Below are 24,863 nucleotides of genomic sequence, written 5' to 3'. Positions count from 1 at the left end.
AATGAGCTATTTTCCAAAATCATGCTCACCTTAGATTTTAAAATCTCACTTAGAATCAATTAGTTCATATTATAGAAAACTGTTATAATGCCCTAATGCAATATTTAATTCTCTTTGAATAGTGGAAAAATTTTTTTCTTTACATTCCAGACAAAGACTTTTTCTTTTTTCTTATTAAGGATTCACTTTAAACGATTTAGTATTCAGAAAAAGAGCACAAATAAAATTCATATGTTGATATTCCCTCCATTTCCTTTTATTTCTAAGAATTACTTTTCCCACATTAATCATAAAAAGGCAAAATTCTGACTTACTATGTCAAAGGATCTTTTTTCATGGTCAGTCTTACTGTTTTGATGCCATACATAGGAAAGTTTCTCAACAGGCCTGTAATTTCCTGCAGTGAAATTTTTAAAGCCTCTCTTTCCAGGTTTCATGGCTCCCCCTGGCCTTCCCCATCACAGTCAGGCTCCTCATCCTCCCGTTATCAATCACTGTTTCCTCCCTCCCTCTCCTTTCCCCAGCTCTGCTTCTTTACTGCACTCACAGCCACTTTACTAGCTGCTTTTTCTTACTCTTTCCTTTAATTAAGATGCTGTGCTGGGGACAGACTTTCCAAATCCTAAACTTTTTCTTCTCTTGTCATACAGCTTTACTTGACACTGAAATCCTACGCCCCAGCTGAGCTCGTAGGGCCAGACCCACCCTTCCCTTTCAGCCTCTTCCAAGGCAGCGGGACTTGAAACACCCACCCCCGATCTGCCAAGGAACAACGCCCCAGAGAAGTTCCATTTCTTCCATGAAATCATCCCAGATTTATTGGAGGCTGGCTGCTATCTATGTGTCACATTTTTCTCAACCAAACCCTGTCTCCAACACATGCTTATATTTATGACTTTGGAAATGGCAGTCCCTTAAACATCATAATGACGATGCTGCCCAACAATGTGCTGGTTTAGGGTACATTAACTTCTGCTAGTGCCATCTGTGACCCACTGTCTTCCTCAGCTTTAATCTCTTATAAAACCATCGGAGAATGATTAGCGTAGTACTTCCTGGAATTAGGTGCTCAAAAATATCCACCTTAATTTCATTTTGGCCTCTCCTTTAATATCACCTCCAAAACAAACATTTTCCATGAAGAAATTAAGCGTGACTATTAACCGTTTCCAAACACTAATATCAATGAATATCATACCACAGACATCACCCATGTAGCTAAAACAGTTGGGCTGAAATTTTAAATGGAAATGTCTATCACTCTTTGGGTGAAAAAAATATGGTTTGTGGTGCTGACTTTTTATACACACTTAAGAAAAACGCTAAATTCATTAATCTATTAATCACTTCTTCAGTACAGATCCTGTGTGTAATTTATACAATTGTATAAATGCTGAAATATTTGGCATCTGTTTGTGTTAATGCAGCAGACACCATGCACTAACTGCACAGAGCCAGCTACAGACTCCCCAATTGTACACGAGAGTTTGTTCAATGTTATTAATTCCTTCATTTAAATATTTACTGAATACCAAAAAGGGATGGGTACTAGGTACTAAGGATATATTTGAGAATATTCACTTCGCTCACAGAGCTTCCAGTTTAGAGAGAGAAGCTGATATGAATTAGTAAATCACACGAAGGTACATTTTTAAAATGGTGATAAAAACATAAGATTTACCATCTTGGCCATTTTTAAATGCACAGTTCAGTATCGTTAACTAAAGTCATGCTGTGGTGCAACAGCTCTCTAATATTTTCATCTGGCAAAACTGGAAACTCAGTGTCTATCAAACAGCAGCTCTTCATTTCCCGTCCCCCAGCCCCTGGCAACTGCCATGGCACTTCCTGTCTCTACGAGTACTCACTATACAGAAGGGGAACCATAGGGTATTTGCCTTTTGTGACTGGCTTATTCACTTTGCATAATGTCCTCCATTCTTAACCATGTTGGAATATTTCACTTTGCATAAGGTCCTCAACTCTTAACCGTGTTGTAGAATGGTGACAGGACTTCTTTCTTTCGTGAGGTTGGATAACATCCCATTGTGTGTATATAGCGTATTTTGTTCATCCATTTATCTTTTAATGGGCATTTGAATTGTGTCTACCTCCTGACTGTTTTGAATAACGCTGTTATAAATATGAGTGTGCAAATATCTTTTTGAGGCCCTGTTTTCAATCCTTTTGGGTATATACCCAGAAGTGCGGTAACCCAAATCATATGGTAGTTCTATTTTTAATTTCTTGAGACACCTCCGTGCTGTTTTCCATATTAGCTGCACCATTTTGCACTCCCATCAACAGGTCACAAGCGTTTCGATCTCTCCACATCCTCACCAACTACTTATTTTCTGTTTTCTGTTCTTGTGTTTTTGAGAGTGGCCCCCAATGGATGTGAGATGATACCTCACACACGTATGTAGAGTTTTAGTTGTGGTAAGTATTACACAACATGTGAAAGGTAAACGGTATTAAGAGAACATACAACAGGAGTCCATAGGTCCAGGATGTGAGAAAAGGCTTCCCTTGGGAAGTGATCAAGCATCTGAGACCTAAACACCGTGTAAGAGTTAACTTGGTAGAAGGCAGAGACCAGTGCAGTCAGGAAGTGAGAGGAGCAGGTGTAAATGCCCTGTGGGAGCTCACTCCTCACACCAGGAAGTGGGAGGCCACCAGAGTGGATGGGGTGAGGTGCAGCATTAAGGGAGCAGCGGTAGGCCTGGCAGGGCCTCAGAGGCCAGGTGAATGTCCCCAGGCTTTATCCTGAGGGCAACAGGAGCCAGGGAACAGTGACATCAGACTTACATTTGGCAAGATAACTTTGGCTCCGTAAAGGAATGGGTCCAGGCAGATCAGATGCTAAGAACTAGTCATGAGGCTACTGCAATCGTCCATGCAAGAAATGATGCTGCACAAACTAACTGGATGGGACGAAACTGGGTGGAAACAGATATATTTAAGAGATACTTAGGGGTTAAAGGTTGGGTGCAGTGGTTCACACCTGTAATCCCAGCACTTCGGGAGGCACAGGCGGGTAGACCACAAGGTCAGGAGATGGAGATCATCCTGGCCAACGCGGTGAAACCCTGTCTCTACTAAATATATAAAAAATTAGCTGGGCATGGTGGTGGGTGCCTGTAGTCCCAGCTACTCAGGAGGATGAGGCAGGAGAACACTGTGAATCCAGGAGGCGGAGCTTGCAGTGAGCAGAGATCACGTCACTGCACTCCAGCCTGGGTGACAGAGCGAGACTCTGTCTCAAAAAAAAAAAAAAAAGAGATACTTAGGGGGTAAAAATGACAGGACCTGGATTCATCATAATAAGCGGGGAGAGGACTGAAACTCAAAAAGGACACAAAGGTGAAAGGTTCCCACAATCTTAGACACTAAATAATAATCTTGCTTAGAAATTGTCACTTACATAATAAAGGAGTGATTTAGAAGGAACAGACCTAACCTATTTTGAGTGGCACAGATTCCTCTTGCTCAGCTGGTTGCAGTGTGACATAAATATGACCCAGGTCCCAGGTCGTGACCTCTTCCTTCCAACATTCAGGAGAAAATGATTAGCCAAAATTGTGGAAAAATGACTTGAGTCAGATCCACACTTTATAAATCTTGATTTATAAACTCCACTTAAAGCAATTAATAAGCCTGTAGATTAAGAGCTCAGTTGTTCCCAGGTTTTATTTTTAGGGAAAGTCTTGTGTAAAAGCCAAAACCCTTTCAATGATGAGTGACTGAAACAGAAGTCAGGCAGTGCACACCCCAAGTGTGTGGGAGGAACCTGGAGGATCTGGGCTGAGCTGAGTTTCCTACCTCTTGATCTTGCCTGCACTAAATTTAGCTTTCGGGAATGAATCTGCATTTCCAGATGTCTGTTGGTCAAGAGCTGTACTGTCCAACACAGCAGCCACTGGCCAGACGCTACTGAGTACTTGAAATACGTCTAGTCTGATTTAGGACGTGCAGTAGTTACAACACACACACTGGACTTAGAGATTTAGTACAAAAAAACCCCCCAAAAACAAAAAAAACCTCACAAACTATTTCACTAACCACTTCTTTTTATGTTGACTACATCTCAAAGTGATAGTATTTTGGAAATGTTGAGTTAAATAAAATATATCAATAAAATGAATTTCTTTTTGCTCTTTTAATGGGGCCACCAGAAAATGTAAAATTATACACAAGTCTCCCATTATATTTCTATTGGACAGCACTGCTCAGGACTATTTGACTGTAAGGCATTTAGAATTGTTGGCTGCCAAGAGAAAGAGGCCTTGCTTAGAAAAGCTCCTATTTCCTTCCCTATTTCAAACAATTAGCTTCTACCCAAGGCTGTCTTCTTTCCCTTGGGTAAAGAAGCTGGGGGAAGGACATACTGAAGGCTACAAAAAGTAGACAAAGTCCCTTCCTACTCCAAGATGATAGACGCATGGTAGGAAAAGGGAACCAACCAACTGTGTTTCTGCTATAGAACAACAATATCCAACAGGTCAGAGATGGCTCTAGCTTCAGGCAGAGCTGGATCCAGGGGTGCGCTCCATGCTGATGGCTCTCAGTTCACCTTTCCTCTGTGCTCAATTTGTCCTCAGCCAGCCACCTTCTGCAGGGGGTCCTAGCCGCTCCAGGCTGATACCACCCTCCTATAAGAGACCCAGCAGCAAAAGAGCTTCATCCCCCAATTAGTTTCTGTAAAAAAAATCCTTGAATTGTCTTTAAGTGATAGTCCAGCCTGGAGCACCATGTGCATTCCTGAATCAATTGTCACGGTCAGTGAGGCAGAGGACCCGGCTGACTAGTTTGGGTCACAGATCCAGACCCTAGAGGTGGCAAAGAGGTAAAATCAGCACCATTTGAATGCGTGTTCTGAAAGAGGGCACGGGGTGAGGGGAATGGATGGAGGGCGGGCGGAAGATGACAAGATGCCACTGCGCCCTGCACCAGAGATGTGTTTGCTGCTGCTGGGCAAGGTGGTTAGGGGTTTGCCTTCAGAGCACAGTGGAAAGCATTCTGCACGTTTAAATACGTCTGTCTTTCAGTTTCCATCCTGCATTGAAATCAGGTTTCAATCACTAAGAAAGTATTGCGACTCGAAGTACACATATGAGCACAGACACAAGCAACCTAGATTTCTCTTGCCTGTCTTCAGCCAAAGGAATGCCAACACTTAGGACAGCTGGTAATCACAGTTCAGAAAGCACCCAGTTTACTCAGTGGATGCCTCGATGTGTTGTGCTGCCGACGTAAGCAATAGTCACTGAAAATCGCACCTACTTTAAGTCTGTTCAGTATTTTGGGCCTCTCAGATATTGTCCACAATAGCTTTCGCATCATCACTTCCATAAAACAGAAACATCTTGGTACATGCTTACTAGCATGCAATGGTTCTCTCTTCTCTCTTCTCTAACCTACCGTGGTCATGTTTTCTTGCATAACTGGACTTGGTGGTCTTTCTCTGGCATTTTTATACCTTTTAAATAGGATAAACCTGAGAGGATCCCTGCCATCTCTGGGTTGGAGAACTGTGATAATGATGATCTCCAGCCATCAGACAAGGCCACCTCCCTCTGCAGATGTTGGAGAAGAAAACCCCCGTGCAGAATCTTAACAAGAGTGGCCCACATACACATTTCCACATGTTTCAAGAAAGGAAAAGTTCAAAACCACATCAAACGTACACTGTGACCACTGAGCATCAATATTACAAACAAACAAAATCAGCATGTAATGTGTACTTTAATTTGCTGACAGATATTTTAAAAATTAACATCAGAATGAATGACAAATACCACCACCACAACAAAACCTCTGAAGAAAAAAAACCACCCACTCACAATCAAAGCCGCCTGGCCTCTAATTAGCACACAGCATCCTTGAAATGAGAGGCCAGAAAGAAAATAAACTGCCAAAATGGAGGAAATTGTATATGGGGAAAGGGAGGACAAGGACTGAAGAAATGAGGGCTTTCCATAATGAACGTAAAAAATCAATCCTGTTGTTTGAAACCTGCTTTACTTTTAAAAAGATTGGGCTCATGGACAGGAGACTGCAGCTCAAACATAAATATTCCTTCTAACTCAACATTCATATTTTAAAAATTCGATTGCATTGCAGGGTAAGTCACTTCAGATAAAATGTATTAAAAAGCAAAATATTAAGGAGAATTGAGCACCATTTCTCAGACACCTGGTTCATCATCACTGTAGCTGCTTTCCATAGTCACAAAGTGAGAGACCCAGCCTGGGGTCCAACCGACTCGAGAGGAATCCCAGCCACTCCACTCCCTGCCTGGCCAAGAGACTGATCCTTTCTCGCCAAGCCTCAGTTTCCTCATGTGGTTGCAGATTACTGAATGAGGTGACGCTTACTTCATTACACATGTAACTGCACATATTAAACATATTTTCATGAATGTGTTTTGCCTGGTATGTAGTAATTGTGATATGGAAGGGAAGTGCTAGGAAGGGAAGGGCGTGATCCCTTTAAACGATGCAGAAGGCGGGAAGGGCATGGTCCCTGGCTAGGGCTCCACCCCCAGGCCTGTGTCCAGGGACCTAAGTGAGGACAGGCATTTTTGTTTTCCTGCCCAAATGTTGTATTTTCCAAGACCACCCTGACCTGCCATGCTCCCATCCTGTGCCTATTAAAAAAACCAAGACCCTAACAGGCAGACACGCTGGTGGCTGGATGTTGAGAGGAACACATGGGCAGAGGAACACTGGGCGGCTGGATGTCTAGACGAATGCATGGACAGGCACCAGCGCACCCTCAGGCCACCTATCGCCAGAATGACACAGAGTTTGGCCAGAGCAGTTGGAGGACAGCCGGGCTGCCAAGCAGCTCAACTCCAGGGAAAAACCAACTCCCTGCTGGCTTCCCCGTCTGCTGAGAGCTACCTCCATTCAGTAACATCTCATTCTTCAAGTCCACCTGTGATCTGATTCTTCCGGTACACCCAAGGCAAGAGCCTGGGATACACAAAGCCCTCTGTCCCTGTGACAAAATAGAGGGTCTCGTTGAGTTGGTTAACACAAGCAGCCTACAGACAGCTAAACCAAAAGAGCACCCTGTAACACATGCCCACTGGAGTTCAGGAGCCGTAAACACTCACCCCTAGACACTGCAGTGGGGTCGAAGCCCCCCAGCCTGCCCATCTGTATGCTCCCCTAGAGGTCTGAGCAGCGGGGCACTGAAGAAGCGAGCCACGCCCCTGCCACACGCCCTGCCAGGGGGACAAGAGAACTTTTCTCATTTCAATTGTTCAATAACATTACCTACTGTTACTGACATGTCTTATTTTCTTTAGTTTCCCTATTAAACCCTAAGATAGATATTATCCCCTTCGTACACCTGAAAAACAAGCTCAGAAATAACGCAAGTATGGATATTACAGATAATAGACTTAGCTTCCTAAATGTCTTAGGCATTAGCTTAATTTAGTTCAAATCCTACTTTCACAGTTACAATTTGCACTGAATAGGAAAGAAATCGGATTCGGGTCACTTTAATCCAGGAGGATTCCGGAGAATCCAGAGGCAATTAGGAGAATGGGAGTTATGTTCCCATCACTGCCTGTGGAAAGAATCTGAAACCACTTTAAGGAGCTTCCAACTTAAAAAAATATACTTTCTCCTTTGTTTTTAACCAGAAGGAGAAAAACAGAAACAAGTTGGCATTATGTGTAACAATGACAAAAGCCATTTTCTGACAGAACTGTTCTCTGATGGACGCCTGAGTATTCTGATTTTAGAACCCAAATATGTACAGGCTGTGAGAACTCACCTAGCTAGCACTGCCCAACTGAACGTCTCTGATTTTTCTTTTTATTACCAATGAAGAGGGGTTGTTGTTGTTGTTGTTGTTACACTTTTGTTTTTGGTTCTAGGGCTTGCCTCAGAAAGGGACTGGTGTTGGGAGCCTTCTAGGAAGGAAATGCACACAGATGGGGGACCCTGGGGTGCAGGCGACAACAGTCACAGGTGCAGCAGAAGCCAGGAAGTCGGTGCCATCTTAACTTCGCTCATCGTGCTTTGCATTCAGATGAGAACGTCATCCAGAAACACTGTGTTACTTCTTGCAAACGAGTCTCACTATTCCACAAAACGTACGAGTTTAAAAGCCAGAATGTAAAGTGGACGTCAGTGAATAACTGGGCCAATTTCAATACTCAAGAAAACTGTACAAAAAGATGTCACAATGTTATTTCAAACTGCAAGGCGAGTCTCTGTTGACGAGACTTCCTCCTGGACGAGGCTGACCGCTCCTCACCAGCCATGCCACGGGCTTCTGAAATGTGAGGAAAACAGGACCGAGTCTATTCAATATTGTATTAAAGATTAATTCCAGTAAGCGTAAGATATGCTTATTAGTTGTTTTCTGGAATGTAATCTAAAAAACTAGTAATTGCAATGCTAAAGTAATTTTTACCAGCTCCTTAAACCAATCTGCAGCTTTGAGTATAATACAACAGTTTAAACATGCTAAAGCCCTAAGCTTGTTTTTAAAAAGCGTTTATTTCCTTGGCTGAGGAAGCTAAGGGAACATCCCAACACCTGCACTTGGGTGAAGAGAGGCTTCCTTGGCAAGGGCTGCCCACAAGGCCAGGCAGCACACAGGAAATTCTCACTGAGCGCCCCACCCGGGATGGGCTTCGAGGCTGGCTTCATACAGTGTCTCAACAATCGCAGAGAGACTTTTGGAGTCCTTTACTTGTCAAATAAAAAATAATCAAACAGTAAAAAAGAGGCTTTCGTTTTTGTTTGCCGTGTTGTCTTCCTAGTCCATCTTTCAGGCCCTAGGAGGATTCTGAGGTTCTGGTTTCGTCCTGTGCCTGAACCATTCCCAGTATCACAGCAGCAGCCACGTGGCTCAGCCGGGAAAGCCAGCTCTTTCATGGATTTGTTTTAGGAGCAAACTCGTTGCTATCCTAGAAGCCCCCAGCAAGCGTCTCCCTGTGTCTCCTGCAGGCTTCCTGACCCGCTCACTGCGGCAGCGGGGACGGAATGAAGCTTTCCCCAGACTTAGGGGTGGAAGTCACAGCACATCAGTGAATACACACTGGGCACCCTTAGGAAAGGGTGAAGGAGGATGGATGTGGGACAACCGAACATGCCCCACACCACAGACCTTAACCTGAAAACAGGTCTTCCTTCCTGACCCTCAGGTGGATTCCGACACTTAAGCTCCCATCCTCCAGAGACATCCTGGAACGGTAGCCGAGCAAAGATGGCCACCTACTTGACATCACCCCAACTTCTCAGCTTACCTCCTAGAGCACGTACAACTGGGAAACTAACATCAGTCTTTGCAAGTTTCATGTGAAATATACCTAGGCCTGCTATAAATCCAGGGGAGATGATTGGGGAAGATGAGGAATTAATCACTGATTCACTGATGGCAGAACCATTCTTCCCTGTGTTTACTTTTGGTTCACTGGGGTTTGCATTGTGTGTACATAAGTGTGTACATAAAACTCAAACGCAAACCCATTCCTGTGTTTAGAATGAAAACAAAAAAGGCTGTCCTATTCCAGAAACTGGCTGGAGCGAGGAGCTTGGCGCTGCAGGCAGAGTTGCGGATTGTATGCTTTGAAGTCAAAAGGTTTTTTCCCCTCTCTTACTAGCAGTGAAAAGAACTTTAGGGGAAAAGCAGCAAACGTTAGTGAGGAGAATTTTTCCATGGTCAACGATTTCACGTCTTGTGGTGTAATTCCCTATTTTGAAAGCTAGCTGCTCTGAAGGCGGTCACCGTCACCAGCTGGCCATCTTATATAACCACTTAACATGAGCAGTCACTCAGCTGTATCTTCAGTGTACCACCTTCTCCTGTAACACCCAGCAAGAGCTAAAACATTCTAATAGAGTCGTACTTTAGGTGTTTTAAAGCACTGGTTCTCAAACTTTAAAGGGAAGAATCACCTGGAGATTTACTAAAGCCAAGATGCTGGGGCTCCACACCCAGAGTTTGCAATTCACTATGTGTGTCTGTGTATATGTGTGTCTGTGTGTGTGTCTGTGTAAAAGTGTGTCTGTGTGTGTCTGTGTCTGTGTCTGTGTATATGTATGTCTGTATGTGTGCATGTGTGTCTGTGTGTTTGTGTGTGAGTCTGTGTGTCTATGTGTGTGTGTGTCTGTGTATATGTGTGTCTGTGTGTGGGCATGTGTGTCTCTGTGTGTGTGTATATGTGTGTCTGTGTGTGTCTGTGTCTGTGTGTGTGTGTGTCTGTGTGTGAGTCTGTGTATATGTGTGTGTGTGTATGTGCGTCTGTGTATATGTGCGTCTGTGTGTGTGTGTGTGCATGTATGTCTCTCTGTATGTGATTACCTGCACATATTTTTGTGTCTGTGTATATGTGCTTCTGTGTGTGTGTGCATGTATGTCTCTGTGTGTATGTGATTGCACATATTTTTGTATGCGTGTCTGTGTGTGTGTGTCTGTGTGTGTGTGTCTGTGTATATGTGCATCTGTGTGCATGTATGTCCCTGTGTGTGTATGTGACTGCCTGCACATATTTTTGGGGTGTGGGGGTTGTCATTTTGACAAGGAACCCAGATGATTTGGATGCAGATGGTCAATAGACCTTACAGAAAAACATCCCATTTAGAACCTATAAAATGTTAAAATTCTTTGGCTAAAAGAATTTGGAGTTTAAATCACAGCAATATTCTTATTGATGAAGGTTCAAAAACAGTTCGTCACTCCAGAAAAAAGAAGAGCATGCATGTTTTAGATTTCCCACTAGCCTATTATATCTTCATCACAATCCTCTAAAGTAATCAGGGTGGGTGGCATTACTCTGACTTTGCTGATTAGGAGATTAATGCAAGTAAAATGATTTGCCAGTGGTTACATAACTATCATAGCTGGGGCATGAAGAAAGCCAGGTCTCCGGACTTTTGAACAGAGGTCAAGTCAGATGGCGTTCCCTCCAGCACCACTAAAGTCAGAAGTGTTGGGAAATGCATGAAGAAAACAGAAACACATTTCCTGACCTGGTCTAGGATTAAGTTTCCCTCATCTTTCCAATTCAAAGCTCTACTTCAGCAGGCAACTTTGGGGCAGGCGGTGAGCTAAGGGATTTTGTCATTTTCCACCTTTAAGCATTTGCTTTGGGGACCCATATTCTATCTAATGGTTATGCTATGAGGGAAAGAGAAACATCTGGTCCCCTACGGAAAAAACATCATCACGTATTTTCCACAGCTGAGGACTGGCATTCCCCAGGACAGACACAACCCAAGTTTTCAATTTACTATAAATCCAAGCTTCAAAAGAGAAAAATGGAAAAACAGGGTGCCCCTTAAAATCCCACAAATGTGGTGTATTTTCAGGAGGGGAAGGATGCAGATGACTTCTTTGATTTCAGAAACTTCCACTGGGACTTCCTGACATGCTGTCTGGCTGGGTTTCACATAGCATATCATGAGGTGATGTAGGGAAGATAAAGACTCTTTGATAGTATAGAATAACTCAATTCTATAGCTCTTCCTTTCCTCTGCCCTCAAGGGAAAGCCCGCATTCTCCCTCGTGACAAAAACTCCAAATATAATGGACAAGACAAAGACATATTTAATCAAATTAGTTTAGGAAACCCCCGGCAGAAACAATGCATCTTTTCAATGGCTGAAGATGTTATGAATAGACAGAACGTTTTGTGTGTCCAATCTGGTTCTGGCTTCTGAGTGAGAAATGCCGTTTGCTGTTAGGCACTAGTTTAATTCTAGAACTTCACATAACCAGGTTCACTTGCCAAAAACCTACTGTTTAGTGAACCTTAAAAAACGGTTTATAAAAATCACTAGAAGCATTCTTCAAATAGTCATTTTGAAAAGTGGCCTTTTCCTGGAATACCCTTTACTCCTAAGTATTTACCAACCCAGACCCCCAGGAATGAACAGGGCGTGGGCATGTTTTTAGTAATTCCCCAAAAGAGCCAGTTCCTTTTACTGACTGCACCTGAACCCAGTTCCTATGTCTTTTTATGACAGCATGTAAGTCCTCCCGAGCCAGCAGGAAGGCTTTCTGAGACTTCAGGCTAGTCTTAGCCACTCTCCACCCAAGCAATCCTTCAAAAGCGTTTAAAACAATGTTTTGTAATACTTCCCTGCCATGTTTCAAAGGATGAACAAAGCGCTGAGTCAAAATACAGAGTGGCAGACTGCAGGCGAAACACTAGAAAGGTTGGCTGTGCCACTAAAGTTACACATGGTTTCCTGGTCCCCTTTACCCACTTGGAGCCCCCTGCCCTGGAGGTAAACTAGAGATGACATACGGTTCTTTAGACTCAGACAGCAGAGTACCTGTTTGGAAGGCCGGTCACTAGAGAACCACACTAATCCTCTCATTTACCGCCTAATGAGAACCTCGGTTTCACCCAGCTATCCTCTATTTCACATCGTTATCATTTGCTTCATGGGAACCAACCAATAAAGTCATTAAAATGACATGTTTCAAATAAAAATAAGCTTTTACAGAGAAGTGAAATGTGGTTGAATATGAGCACTTCTTTGCTTCTGGATGGTAGAAACAGCTCACTACATTTCTGCTGGAAGAGTCCTTAAATATGTAAATATCACCGTTAATCTGAGCCTTCTTTTTTTTTTTTTTTTTTTTTTTTGAGACGGAGTCTTGCTCTGTCACCCAGGCTGGAGTGCAGTGGCCGGATCTCACCTCACTGCAAGCTCCGCCTCCCGGGTTTACACCATTCTCCTGCCTCAGCCTCCGGAGTAGCTGGGACTACAGGCGCCCGCCACCTCGCCCGGCTAATTTTTTGTATTTTTAGTAGAGACGGGGTTTCACCGTGTTCGCCAGGATGGTCTCGATCTCCTGACCTCGTGATCCGCCCGTCTCGGCCTCCCAAAGTGCTGGGATTACAGGCTTGAGCCACCGAGCCCGGCCAATCTGAGCCTTCTAACCATACAGACCATCATGCTTATGTGACCGGCACAGTGAAAATGTCGGCACCTTAGCAGCCGCATGATCAGCCCGGTCCTTCCGTAGCTGGAAAGTCGGTATCTCGACGGGAATGGGAGGTGGCAAGCAGCCTACCTTACGCACATTTGGAGTTACTGAAGCACACGTGGCTCCCTGGCACAGCTCTCTGTCTAGGGCACAGGAGGGGCTTTCAAACGAATGGGCTTTTTCTGTCACACGCCAAGCGACCCCGTCCTGTCAGCTGTCACTCTCTAATTTAGAACACTGTCTATGGCCATCGGCCGAGGCCCCATCTATTGTCCAGCACCATAAAATTCCCCAAATGAAATATTCATCACAGCGGATCCATCCTGAACCAAAAGGAAGACAACACAAAGCAGATATTCTAAGCACCAATGCCTTACCAAAGGATCGCTGTCTTGTAGTGGATACTTTTCTTGGTTTGCTTTTTGTGGGGATCAGTCACATTGCTTTAATATAGAACTGATTTATTTAAACACAAAATACCTTTGTTGGAAAATGCTCATTTTGCTACACAACAATCTTCTGGGTTCACTGAATGCCCTCTAATTTCCTCTACTGTCTGGATTTGGAAAGAACCTGAAAAGCATGTTGTTTGTCCTCTTTCCTTACAGAAAGCAAAGACGCACTAGACGACATGCAAGCCCACTCCTATAGGACAGGTCCGTCCCGCTCAGCACCCACACTCAGCGGAGGTCTCAGACAACGTGGGCTGTTAGCTGACAGAGCTACCAGGTGAAATGGCAAATAATGCTACCCTGGGCTATCTCACAAGAAACAGCCGCTAGACATGGTCCACACTTGGGTGGACCCAGGAGGTTTTGTTCATGTCTACAGAGTAAGTAAGGCAGAGATCGGAGCCAGGTGTACCATGCACAGGCCTGGCCCTGCAGTACGTATCCTGGGGCAGGAACACCAGTGGAAGCCTGACCCACAGTTCCCTTCTCATTCTGGGCTCTGTGCCCCGTCCTGCAAGTGTGGGCGGGAACACCGGCGCAAACATCATCTACTCAGTGCACACCCCTGCAAACAGCTGCCCCTTTGGCCCACGGGTGTTCACACTGGCCTGGATATGGAGAGAGGACCAGCCTGGGCAGTGGGCCTTTGGCTGTTTGGGAAGGAAACAAGGGGTCCTGGGAGCCCAGAGAATAGGTTACAAGTGGGAAGACCGACTCTGTGCATCACAGCTTTTCATTCCATGCCGAGGAACACGCCCAGCCACAGAGGGCCAGAGCGGAGGCCCCTAAAGTGCAGGGCCCAGCAGCCTCTTGGGGTCTAAGGGCAGTGCTGGACGTGGGCAACCCCAGAGTGGGGTCTGTGGGGTGGGCTTGGAGACCTGGGTCTGCACAGCTTCCTTGGTAAACTGAGGAGGTGTGGACCACAGGGCTGTCAGCTCATTCCTCCCCACACCCGATACTGTGGGATTATAGGATACAGTTTGTCACTGTTGATGGCTCAATCTTATGCACTGGACAAAGATAATGTGAAAGAAAAAACAAAAAACATTAAAATGAGTGTAAAGGTCTTTAATCTCAGCCTCTCTAGTTCAAAGAGATGAACAATGAGAGATTCTGGTTTATCCACGATCTGGTTCATAGAGCTCTTAGATTCATCTCTCACAGGTGACCCAGCAAAGTATAACAACAAACCAGAGTATAGCATCAAAACTGTAATGGACAAAATCACTGGATGAGGAACCATTCAAAATAGCTCCAGTTTTCAAACTGTACATATTGGTACTGTGTGTAATTAACACATAATTCATTATGGAAATGTGAGCATGCCAATGAGCCAGAGGTTTTAAGTTGACAGTTTTCATAACACCTGCAACCTCAAATGCCATTTCTGTGGACTGGATGACCTCTTCCAGCTGCTTTGGTTTGGTTTCTCTCCTGATAGACTCTGATGGAAGCAGGTAGGACCAGCCTCTCCTGAAGCTCATCGTGGTTGTAAGACACACAGCACCTGCTCGCCCACCCATGGAGAAACACTGATGTCACAAGACACAGAAGACACACTCCCAATCAGGAGTACTTACCTGTCCTCTCATATCTGGAGCAATGGGAATGGTGGGCCAGATGGTGGAGTAGATGCCAAAAAACACCAGCCAGGTCAGCATGCTTCCCCAGACAGCCAGATGACTGAACTGCAGAGGGAAACACACACTCAGACAGGCTTCTCGGCGGGCCTGGCAGGTTCACTCCAACTCCACTTGCTGCAGAATCCTTGCATCCAAGCTGCCTTTCCTTATGGAAAGATGTTGATGACTCACCAGTTAATGGGAAGTTCAATCTTTCTAATTCCTGTGTCTCAGAATGTTTAACAATGAATTCAAGTAATGAATGGCCCCAAAGTACCCTGAAGATAAAGGTGCTTTTGCTGTCACAGCTGACCGTATTCTAAGATTTCTCCCGTAGTGACAGTGGGCCCCTCTCAGTTCATAGCAAGTGTTTGCTCCAACCTGTGGCTGTCTTACAATAAGGACTCAATCTGGCAACAGAGTGGCTGAACAGAAAAAATAAATAAGATGCTTTTATTTATCATTTCAAGACTTTGATTGTTCCATTCCGTTAGCCCAGAGTTTTTTATTTTTAAATGTGAAATGGATGTTGCCTCTTAACAATGCCCCTTTAAGCACCTACTGAGTTGTTCATTTTCTCTTCTTTGTCCTCTTAATATGATGATCCTTGACTTCTTTCTCTCTTCACACCCCACAATCTAATCCATGTGCAAGCTCTGTTAGCTTTTAAAAAGATAAAATGAATCCAGACTCTGACCACTTCTCACTACCTCCTCCTCTAACATCCTAAGCGAAGTCATCATCACCTCTGACCGGGATAAATTACCACTGTCTCTTAGGGGATTCCCCAATTCCTCACTGACCTCCCACCTCATCCCCATTTTTCTTAGCAGAGCATTTAAACAGCAGCCAGGTCATGACACTTTGTGAGAGGCACACATGAAGCTTTGGTTATAATCTTTAAATGCTGGAAATAACTAAAATGTCTAAAATAAGAGAGTGATGAAATAAATGATGAAACGTCTCTAAAATGGAATACTCTTTAATCAAGAAAAATAACTTTGTTGAATTGTATTTTAAGGCACAGAAAATGTGCCTAACATATATTTAAATTAAAAGGGATTATGAAGTCTTATGTTTTATAATGCATCACCTTATTAAAAAATACACACATGCAGACACAGAACAAAGTCTGGAAGGTTCCACAGGAAAGCATTAACAGTGATTGTCTCTTGGTGGTAAAATTATGGACATTAAATGTTTTTTGTCCTTCTATATTTTCCATGTATATGTGTGTATATATGGTTTTTGTTTTTACAATAAGCATATACATTTGAAATGAGATGACTGTTAATAGTTTAGAGCTGTACTATGTGCCAAGCAAATGAATCACCAAGAGACTCTGGATTACAAATTTACCCCGATAAAGATCAAACCACAATTTTTACACAGAAAATCTGAAAGAAGATAGCCAGATATTGCTTATTATTTCCCCAAGGCTTAAAAAGAAACCATAGCATGAAAAATATCTATACTGAACAGAGAAACAATTCTAGAGAAAACTTACTTTAGTCCAAGCTGTGGTCTCCAAGCCAGCTTTCAGACAAACAGTAACGACAACATACTGTGAAAACAAAAAGCAGTTTGGAAAAACATCATTCTCAATGAGTTACTTTCACTTTCCGTGAGAAATCCCATCTCCCCACTCCGGAGCTAGTTTCCCCAAGGCAGCTCTGGTTTGAAAGTATGATCCATGTCAGTAGCTAGTTCTCTAGGGGTTATTTTCAGGGAACATACAGGCAGATTCACTTCCAGAAGAGCTTTCGTTCTAGTAACAGTCTTTCTCATAAATATTACTTTTGCCCTTTTCTTAGCTTGGGAGAAACTGCCTTCCTGAGTGTTTTCCTTTGCAGGCAGGTGTAAAATGGTCGTTTGAAGAATGGGGAAATCTGTTAACCACCTGTCCAGAGACCCTGACGCTGCATAACCTTCAGAAATGATGCTGTAAGCATTTCACAGCCATTCTGAACTTTGAAGGATATACAAAATACATTTTGAAGATTTGAAATAAATAATAACGAGGAAGGCTCTTGTTAAGCGTTTAGAGAAGTGCAAGCCACACATAAGCTGTTTAAGAACGGCTTAGTAAACAGAGATAAACTTACTGTGTAAACAATATTTCCAACAAATAAATAGTCGGTGGCATGACCACTGGTCAACACAGTATCTGAAAAACAAAGAAGTTACTATTAACATCCAAGGAGCCGAGCATGGCCACCTATTTAATTCGGAGCATTAAACAGGGAACTTTAAGAACATCTATCGACTCACAGAATATTTCAAAATCTCATCTTGTGATTCTAATGCCTACTTCTCTTCCTAATGATGAACTTTTTCATCTTATATTCTCTCCAAATTAAGCAAATAAAGTCAAGCTTCCAACAAGCCAACCAACCAAACGCTTGATCTGCATTGAAATTTACATTTTTGTAAACATTAAAATTTATCTTTGTCCAGTTTGTTTTAAAAAAGGAATAAGAACATATTTATCCATTTTTATTAAGTGCCACCAATGTTGAGGCTTTTTCCAGGTGTTCCCTTATGATTCGTGTTTAATTTTTGCTAAATTGGAATTACGGACCAATAAAAAGATAACTACATGCATATTAAACCAATTCATAATGACTGAACTTGGAAAGAATCTTGGGGGTATTTACTATTCATGTTCTCATTTGCAACTGTATGAGCTTCCAGAGCCTATCACCTGGGGGAACGCAAGCACTCCAACCACAGGAGTTTAGAAAATACAAGAAGGATTTGAAGCTTCAGTTTTCCAATATTTTCCTTTTTTTTTTTCCTTCTCAGTGGTGGCTATGACAAGGTCTATAACGACGGATGCTAATAGAGTTGTTTCATCGTCTCCACTACACCTGCATAGAGAAGTCTGTTTTCAATCCTGAGTGGTCGGAGCCTATTTTAACATCAGGCTTAGTTTCCTTGGATGACACTGCCAATCTTCCTTTACTCTTATTTCTTTCAACTTCTTTCAACTTTTGTTTTAGATTTGGGGGTGTGTGTGTGCAGGTTTGTTACAAAGGTATATGTGATGCCGAGGTCTGGAGTACAAATGACTCTGACACCCAGGTAGTGAGCACAGTACCCAATAGGTAGTTGTGTTTTTCTGAGATACAGTCTCAGTCTGTTGCCCAGGCTGGAGTGTAATGGTGCCATCTCGGCTCACTGCAACCTCTGCCTCCCGGGTTCAAGCAGTTCTCTGCCTCAGTCTCCCAAGTAGCTGGGATTATAGGCGCCTGCTACCATGCCCGGCTAATTTTTGTATTTTTAGTAGAGATGGGGTTTCACCATCTTAACCAGGCTGGTCTCGAACTCCTGACCTCATGATCCACCCGCCTCAGCCTCCCAAAGTGCTGGGATTACAGGCATGAGCCACTGCGCCTGGCCTCCCAGTGGGTAGTTTTTCAAGCCTTTCCTCCCTCCCTCTCCTGTCAAGTTCTCTGGCGTCTATTGTTCTCTTCTTTATGTTCATGTGTACCCAATGTCGAGTTCTGACTTATAAGAGACAACATGTGGCATTGGGTTTTATTATTTTTTATACTCAGTCCTGGTCTGTGGCCCATAGGCTGGGTAGATAAGGATGTTCATGTTCAAATTTCCAACCAGTAGCTGCTATACATACATATCCGGGCTCGCTGAATTACCCAATGCTTGTTGAACAATTCCACTCTTATTAGAGAATCAATATCTATTTTTTTTTTTCCTAAAACAGCATAACAATGGAGTCATAAGTGGAACTGGGGAAGCATGGATCCCTGAATCCAGCCCTTGGGCACATACAGTCTCCCGATTCCAGCCAGGTAAATCTGTGGATAAGGGAGGATGAACCAGGAAGGCAACATGACGGGCTGCACTAAACGGAGGGCCTGCTGCTGGGTAAAGTAAGAGTTTTAACAGGAGAACAGGGCGAGGCATGGCCACTGACTTAAAAAGGAATGGTCTCAAAGCTCAGGGGAGATGGCGCAAGGACAGACTGGGGCTTAGGCATGACTTCATTAAAAGGGAAGGAATGGAGCAAGTTAAAAAAGTAAGAGAAAGGCTAAATTAATCCCAAGAAGGCAACACACTGATGTATTAGCAAATAGTTACTCAAAACTGTAGGGGTTCACTTTTCAGGAACTGGCCTTAAGACTGTTTTACTAACAAGTGCAACACTTTTAAATGCCTGCCTCAGTGAAGAAATACTTTAGTTTAGTACGGAGACCATCTCTTTGATTCTAACATAGATTATAGCCTTGAAACGAATAACATTCTTCTTTTATGTACTCAACAAATATTTACTTACAGCCTATTTTATGCCAGGCATTATTATGAGAACTGGGAAGAGAAGGTCCCTGTTTTTATATGGAGACAGGACATAAATCCTTGAACAGATACACAACAAAATGTCAGGTGTAATAAGTGCTATGAAGAAATACATTAGCTGCTGAGAGAAGTGGCTCACGCCTGTAATCCCAGCAATTTGGAAGGTGGAGACGGGTGGATCACCTGAGGTCAGGAGTTCAAGACCAGCCTGGCCAACATGATGAAACCCCATCTCTACTAAAAATATAAAAATTAACTGGGTGTGGTGGCAGGTGCCTGAATTGCCAGCTACTCAGGAGGCTGAGGCATAAGAATCACTTGAACCTGGGAGGCGGAGGTTGCAGTGAGTAATCATGCCACTGCACTCCAGCCTGGGCAACAGAGTGAGACTCTGCCTCAAAAAAAAAAAAAAAAAAAAAAGAGGGAAAAGAAAAGAAATATATTAGCGGAGTGTGGTGGTGCTCGCCTGTGGTCCCAGCTACTTGGGAGGATTGCTTGAGCTCCGGAGTTTGAGGCTGCAGTGAGCCATGACTGCAACAGTGCACTCCAGCCTGGGTGACAGTGTAAGACTCCGTCTTAATAAAAAAATAAGAATAAAACACAGCAGATATAAGGTAGAGTAATAGCATACAGGGTGACAGGGTTTGCTATCTTAGATCGGGAGCTCGGGAAGAATCTTTCTGAGGAGGTGACATTTGAGCAGATCTGAATGGTATGAGGGAGAGAGTTAAATGGGGATCTACAAGGTGAGTGTTCCAGGAAGAGAAGAGAAACTGTGCAGAGTCTGAATACAGACAGCACTTGATGAGCTCAAGGATCATTACAAAGACCAGTGCGGCTGCAGGCACTGGGAGAAGGAAAAGGAGAACACAGACAGTCAGAGGGGCAGACAAATGTGGACCGCAACAAAGAGCTTGGATTTCTTTGTTAATTGTAATAGGTAATCACCAGAAGGTTCAGAGCTGGGAATGAAATGGAATAAGTTATGTTCTTAAAGGAATAGTCCAGCTTCTATGGGAGAATGGACCATAGGTAACCATAAATGGGATAATAATAAATGCAAAGCCAGCTTAGAAATGATTGTAGCAGTCTACCCAAGAGGACACTAGTCGTGTTATAACTGTGCAGCCCAATATGGTAATCACCAGCTGCATTTAGTTGTTTACAATTAAATTAATTAAAATAAAATACAATAAAAAATTCATTCCTACCTGGGGCTGGGGAGGAAGGGGAGAATGAGGAGTTATTGCTTAATGAGCACAGAGTCTCAGTTTGGGGTGATGAAAATTTTTGGAAAACCATAGTGGTGATGGTTGCACAACATTCTGTAATCAACGTCTCTGAATTGTATGCTTAAAGTGGTTAAAATGGCAAAGCTGATGTTTTTACCACAATAAAAGTTTCAAAAAATGGATCATAGAAACAAAACTATAAAATCATTTTTAATTGACGTAAATTTAAGGGGTGCAAGTGCAAGTTTGTTACATGGATATATTGGACTGAAGTCTAGGCTTTTAGTGTCTCCATCACCTGAACAATGTGCATTGTACCTATTAAAGAATTTCTTGTCACCCTTTCCCTTCCCACCCTCTCACCCTTCTGAGTCTCCAGTGTCTATCATGCCACATGCCATGTCCATGTGTACACATTACTTAGCTACCACTTATCAGTGAGACCATGCCGTATTTGACTTTTTGTTTTTGAGTTGCAAAACTACAAAACTCTTATGATAAAACATAGCAATGAATCTTTATGACCTTGGATCTGGCAATGGTTTCTTAGATATGGCACCAGAAGCACAGTGAGGAAAGCAAAACGTACATGAACTGGATTTCTTCAAAATTGGAGACTTCTGTGCTTCAAAGGACAACACCAAGAAAGTAAAAAGACAGCCCGATAAATGGAAAAAAGTACTTGCAAATTATGTACTGAAACCTGCATCCAAAATACACAAAGAGCTCTTACAACTCAACAGGAAAAAGCCCCTCCAAAAATTTAAAAATAGGCAAAGGATCTGAATAGACAGTTTTGCAAAGAAGATATCAAAATGGCCAGTAAGTGCATGAAGAACAGCTCAACATTATTAGCCATCAAGGAAATATAAAGTCAAAACCACAATGAGATACCGTTTAACACCCACCAAGGTGCCTACAAAAAAACAGACAATAACAAGATGTGGAGAAATTAGATCTTTCATACAACCCTGGTGGGGAAGTAAAATGGTGCAAACCCTGGAAAACCGTGAGGCAGTTTCTCAAAGGGTTATGTATAGTTACCATGTGACCTAGCCATTCTACTCCAAGGTACATACCCCAAGAGAAATGAAAACATATGAATGAAACCCACAAAACCTTGTACCTAAATGCCATAGCACCATTATTATAATTATTAATAATAGCTCACAATAATGAACAGCATTATTCATTATTCACAATAGCCTATTTATAACCCAAATGCCCATCAACTGCGAATTGGTAAGTAAAATGTGGTATATCAATATGATAGAACACTTTCGCAATAAAAAGGAATGAAGTACTGATACATGCTACAACGTGGATGAACCTTGAAAACCTTATGCTAAGTGAAGAAGCCAGACACCAAAGGTCACATATTCCATCTCTATGAAATATCCAGAAATGGGCACATCTACAGAGACAGACAGCAGATCAGTGGTTTCCAGTACTGGAGGTGCTTGGGAGAAATGGGGACTTTTTTTTTTTTGAGATGGAGTCTCACTCTGTTGCCTAGGCTGGAGTGCAATGGTTTGATCTCGGCTCACTGCAATCTCCACCTCCCAGGTCAAGCAATTCTCTTGCCTCAGCCTCCCAAGGAGCTGGGATTACAGGCGTGTGCCACCATGCCCATGTAATTTTTGTATTTTTAGTAGAGATGGGGTTTCACCATGTTGGTCACGCTGGTCTTGAACTCCTGACCTCAGGTGATTCACCCGCCTTAGCCTCCCAAAGTGCTGGGATTACAGGCGTGGGCCACTGTGCCCGGCCAGGAGTGACTCTTAATGAATATAAGGTTTCTTTTGGGGGTGATAAAAATGTTCTATAATGTGTTGTAATGGCTGTACAATTCTGTGAATATATTAACCATAGTATTGCACACTTTAAATGATTAGATGGTATATATAAGTTATAGCTCAATAAAGCTGCTATAAAAACTTCAGTTCCTCAGTCATTTTAAATACACAATAGCCACCTGTGGCTAATGGCTACTGTATTGGGCAGTACAGCTACAGAACATTTCCATCCTCACAGAAAGTTCTATTGAACAATGCAGGCCCAGAGTAGCTTGGACAGAAGCCACCTGGAAATATTTTGAAGGTGGAAATGACAGCATTTGGCCAGGCACAGTGGCCCACACCTGCAATCCCAGCACTTAGGAGGCTGAGGCAGGAGGACTGCTTGAGCCCAGGAGTTCGAGACCAGCCTGGGTAACCCTATCTCTATGGAAAAAATTCTTAAAAACTAGCCAGGTATGCTGGTGCATGCCTGTAGTTCCAGCTACGTGGGAGGATTCCTTAAGCCCAGGAAGTTGAAGCTGCAGTGAGCTACGATCACCACTGCACTCCAGCCTGGGTGACAGAGCAAGACCCTGTGTCTTATAAAAACAAACAAACAAACAAACAAAAAACCATTTTCTTATGATTTGGAGGTAGGGTAGAAAAGAATGTGGGGAATCAAGAAAGGTTTTGGCTGGAGTATGTAGGCAAACAGCGGTGTTTGGGATGGAGAAGACTGATTCTGGTCATATGAATACAGGAAGACATATGAAAACTTGGTACCAAATGATTCCTATTTTAAGTTCATGAGAGGAAGAACAGACAGCAATGAAACATGACCGTATTACAAAACAAAGAAAACATGAGGTGGAGAGAAGGGAACTAGGGTTAGTGGAGAAAGTTCCAGGAATGAGAGTTACAAGACCCTATTGCAGCCCCGCTCTGTGTTGCAGCTCTGCCGTTATTTCGTTTTTTTAAATTTTAAGTTTTGAGTCTCAGTCCCCCACCCATAAAATGGACATTTTTATATCAGATGCAGATGATGACAACTAAGGTATCTCTAAGGCTCCTTTCAGATAGGGAACTCGAAAAGGCTAAGGCTCATATTCTTAGCTGCTAAATCAGCCCCGTGGATTTAACAGCAGAAATTTGAGTCTCAGATCTTCTCCCTCCTCAACATAGCTTAGGATGTCTTTCCTCATCTCCATCTCAAGCCACCTGCTCATGAAGGCATCTGAATTGAGAAGAGTAATGATCTCTATGCTTGAAGTGCCACCGGCATTAGCCCTAAGGGGCCCTAGAGAAAACTCTGAGCAGACGAAAGGGTTAGCAGGCATGGGAGACTAAGCTGAAAATCAAAATTTGTGGTTACGGTTTGACAACTTTTTGAATTTTCTTCTAATACCAATATTTCCAATGCTGGTTAAGTCAGGGACTAAAACATACAAGGCATTTATTTAACAGGGAGGACTTAGAACATGTTTCATATTTTATGGACATACACACAATAAACAAATTTTTTAGACATTACAAGAAATTCTATTTATTTTCTTCTTTTTTTTTTTTTTAGATAAAGTCTCGCTCTGTCACCCAGGCTGGAGTTCAGTGGCACAACCTCAGCTCACTGTAGCCTCCACCTACTGGGTTCAAGTGATTCTCCTGCCTCAGCCTCCCGAGTAGCTGGGACTACAGGTGTGCATCACTATGCCTGGTTAATTTTTGGCATTTTTAGTAGAGGCGGGGTTTCACCATACTGGCCAGGCTGATCTTGAACTCCTGACCTCAAGTGATCCGCCTGCCTTGGCCTCCCAAAATGCTGGGATTACAGCTATGAGCCACTGCACCCGGCCAAGAAATTCTATGTTTAAAAAATATCGTATATAAGCTCTTTACTATATGACAGGCACAGTTCTAAGCACTTTACATATATCAGCTCCTATAATACTTTAGCAACTACATGAAGTAGTATAATTTTGTGCATATTTCACATGAGGAACCTGATGCAGCAAAGATAAGTCAAATATGTTCAAGGTCACACAGTTAGTAAGAAACAGCAATTTTTTTTTTTTTTTCCTTGAGACGGAGTTTCGCTCTTGTTGCCCACGGGTGGTAGCGAGGCTGCAGGATGGTATGGGTGGGCTGGCAGGGACACAGGGGGATGTTGAGGCAGGCAGAGGGGAGAAGTGGTGAGGCCTAGCGGGTGCTGGGGGCCTCCCAAGAAGGCCTCTCTCATCCCAGAAGCCCCTGGGTGTGCCATTTCACTCCCCAGGCTGGAGTGCAACGGCACGATCTTGGCTCACTGTAACCTCTACCTCCCAGGTACAAGTGATTCTTCTGTCTCAGCCTCCCAAGCAGCTCGGATTACAGGCATGTGCCACCACGCCTGGCTATTTTTTTCATATTTAGTAGAGACGGGGTTTCACCATGTTAGTCAGGCCGGTTGCAAACTCCTGACCTTAGGTGATCCACCTGCCTCGGCCTCCCAAAGTG

General features: G+C 43.2%; 1 protein-coding gene across 2 annotated transcripts in view; it reads right to left on the bottom strand.

Moving 5' to 3' along the window:
• The window catches only part of ATP8A2 (ATPase phospholipid transporting 8A2), a 653,085-nt gene that overhangs the window by 138,546 nt on the left and 489,676 nt on the right, over window positions 1-24,863 (bottom strand). For both annotated transcript variants that reach the window (XM_028837283.2, XM_028837285.2), the window contains 3 exons: window positions 17,149-17,210; window positions 16,551-16,607; window positions 15,002-15,109 (listed from right to left, as the gene is read on the bottom strand). In XM_028837283.2, the coding sequence (XP_028693116.1) occupies window positions 15,002-15,109; window positions 16,551-16,607; window positions 17,149-17,210 (227 nt within the window). The remainder of the gene's footprint in view (window positions 1-15,001; window positions 15,110-16,550; window positions 16,608-17,148; window positions 17,211-24,863) is intronic.

Source organism: Macaca mulatta, chromosome 17, assembly GCF_049350105.2.
Source record: "Macaca mulatta isolate MMU2019108-1 chromosome 17, T2T-MMU8v2.0, whole genome shotgun sequence".
Lineage (NCBI taxonomy): Eukaryota > Metazoa > Chordata > Mammalia > Primates > Cercopithecidae > Macaca > Macaca mulatta.
The sequence above is the reverse complement of the archived record's forward strand: the minus strand, read 5'-3'. Positions and strand labels throughout refer to the sequence as shown.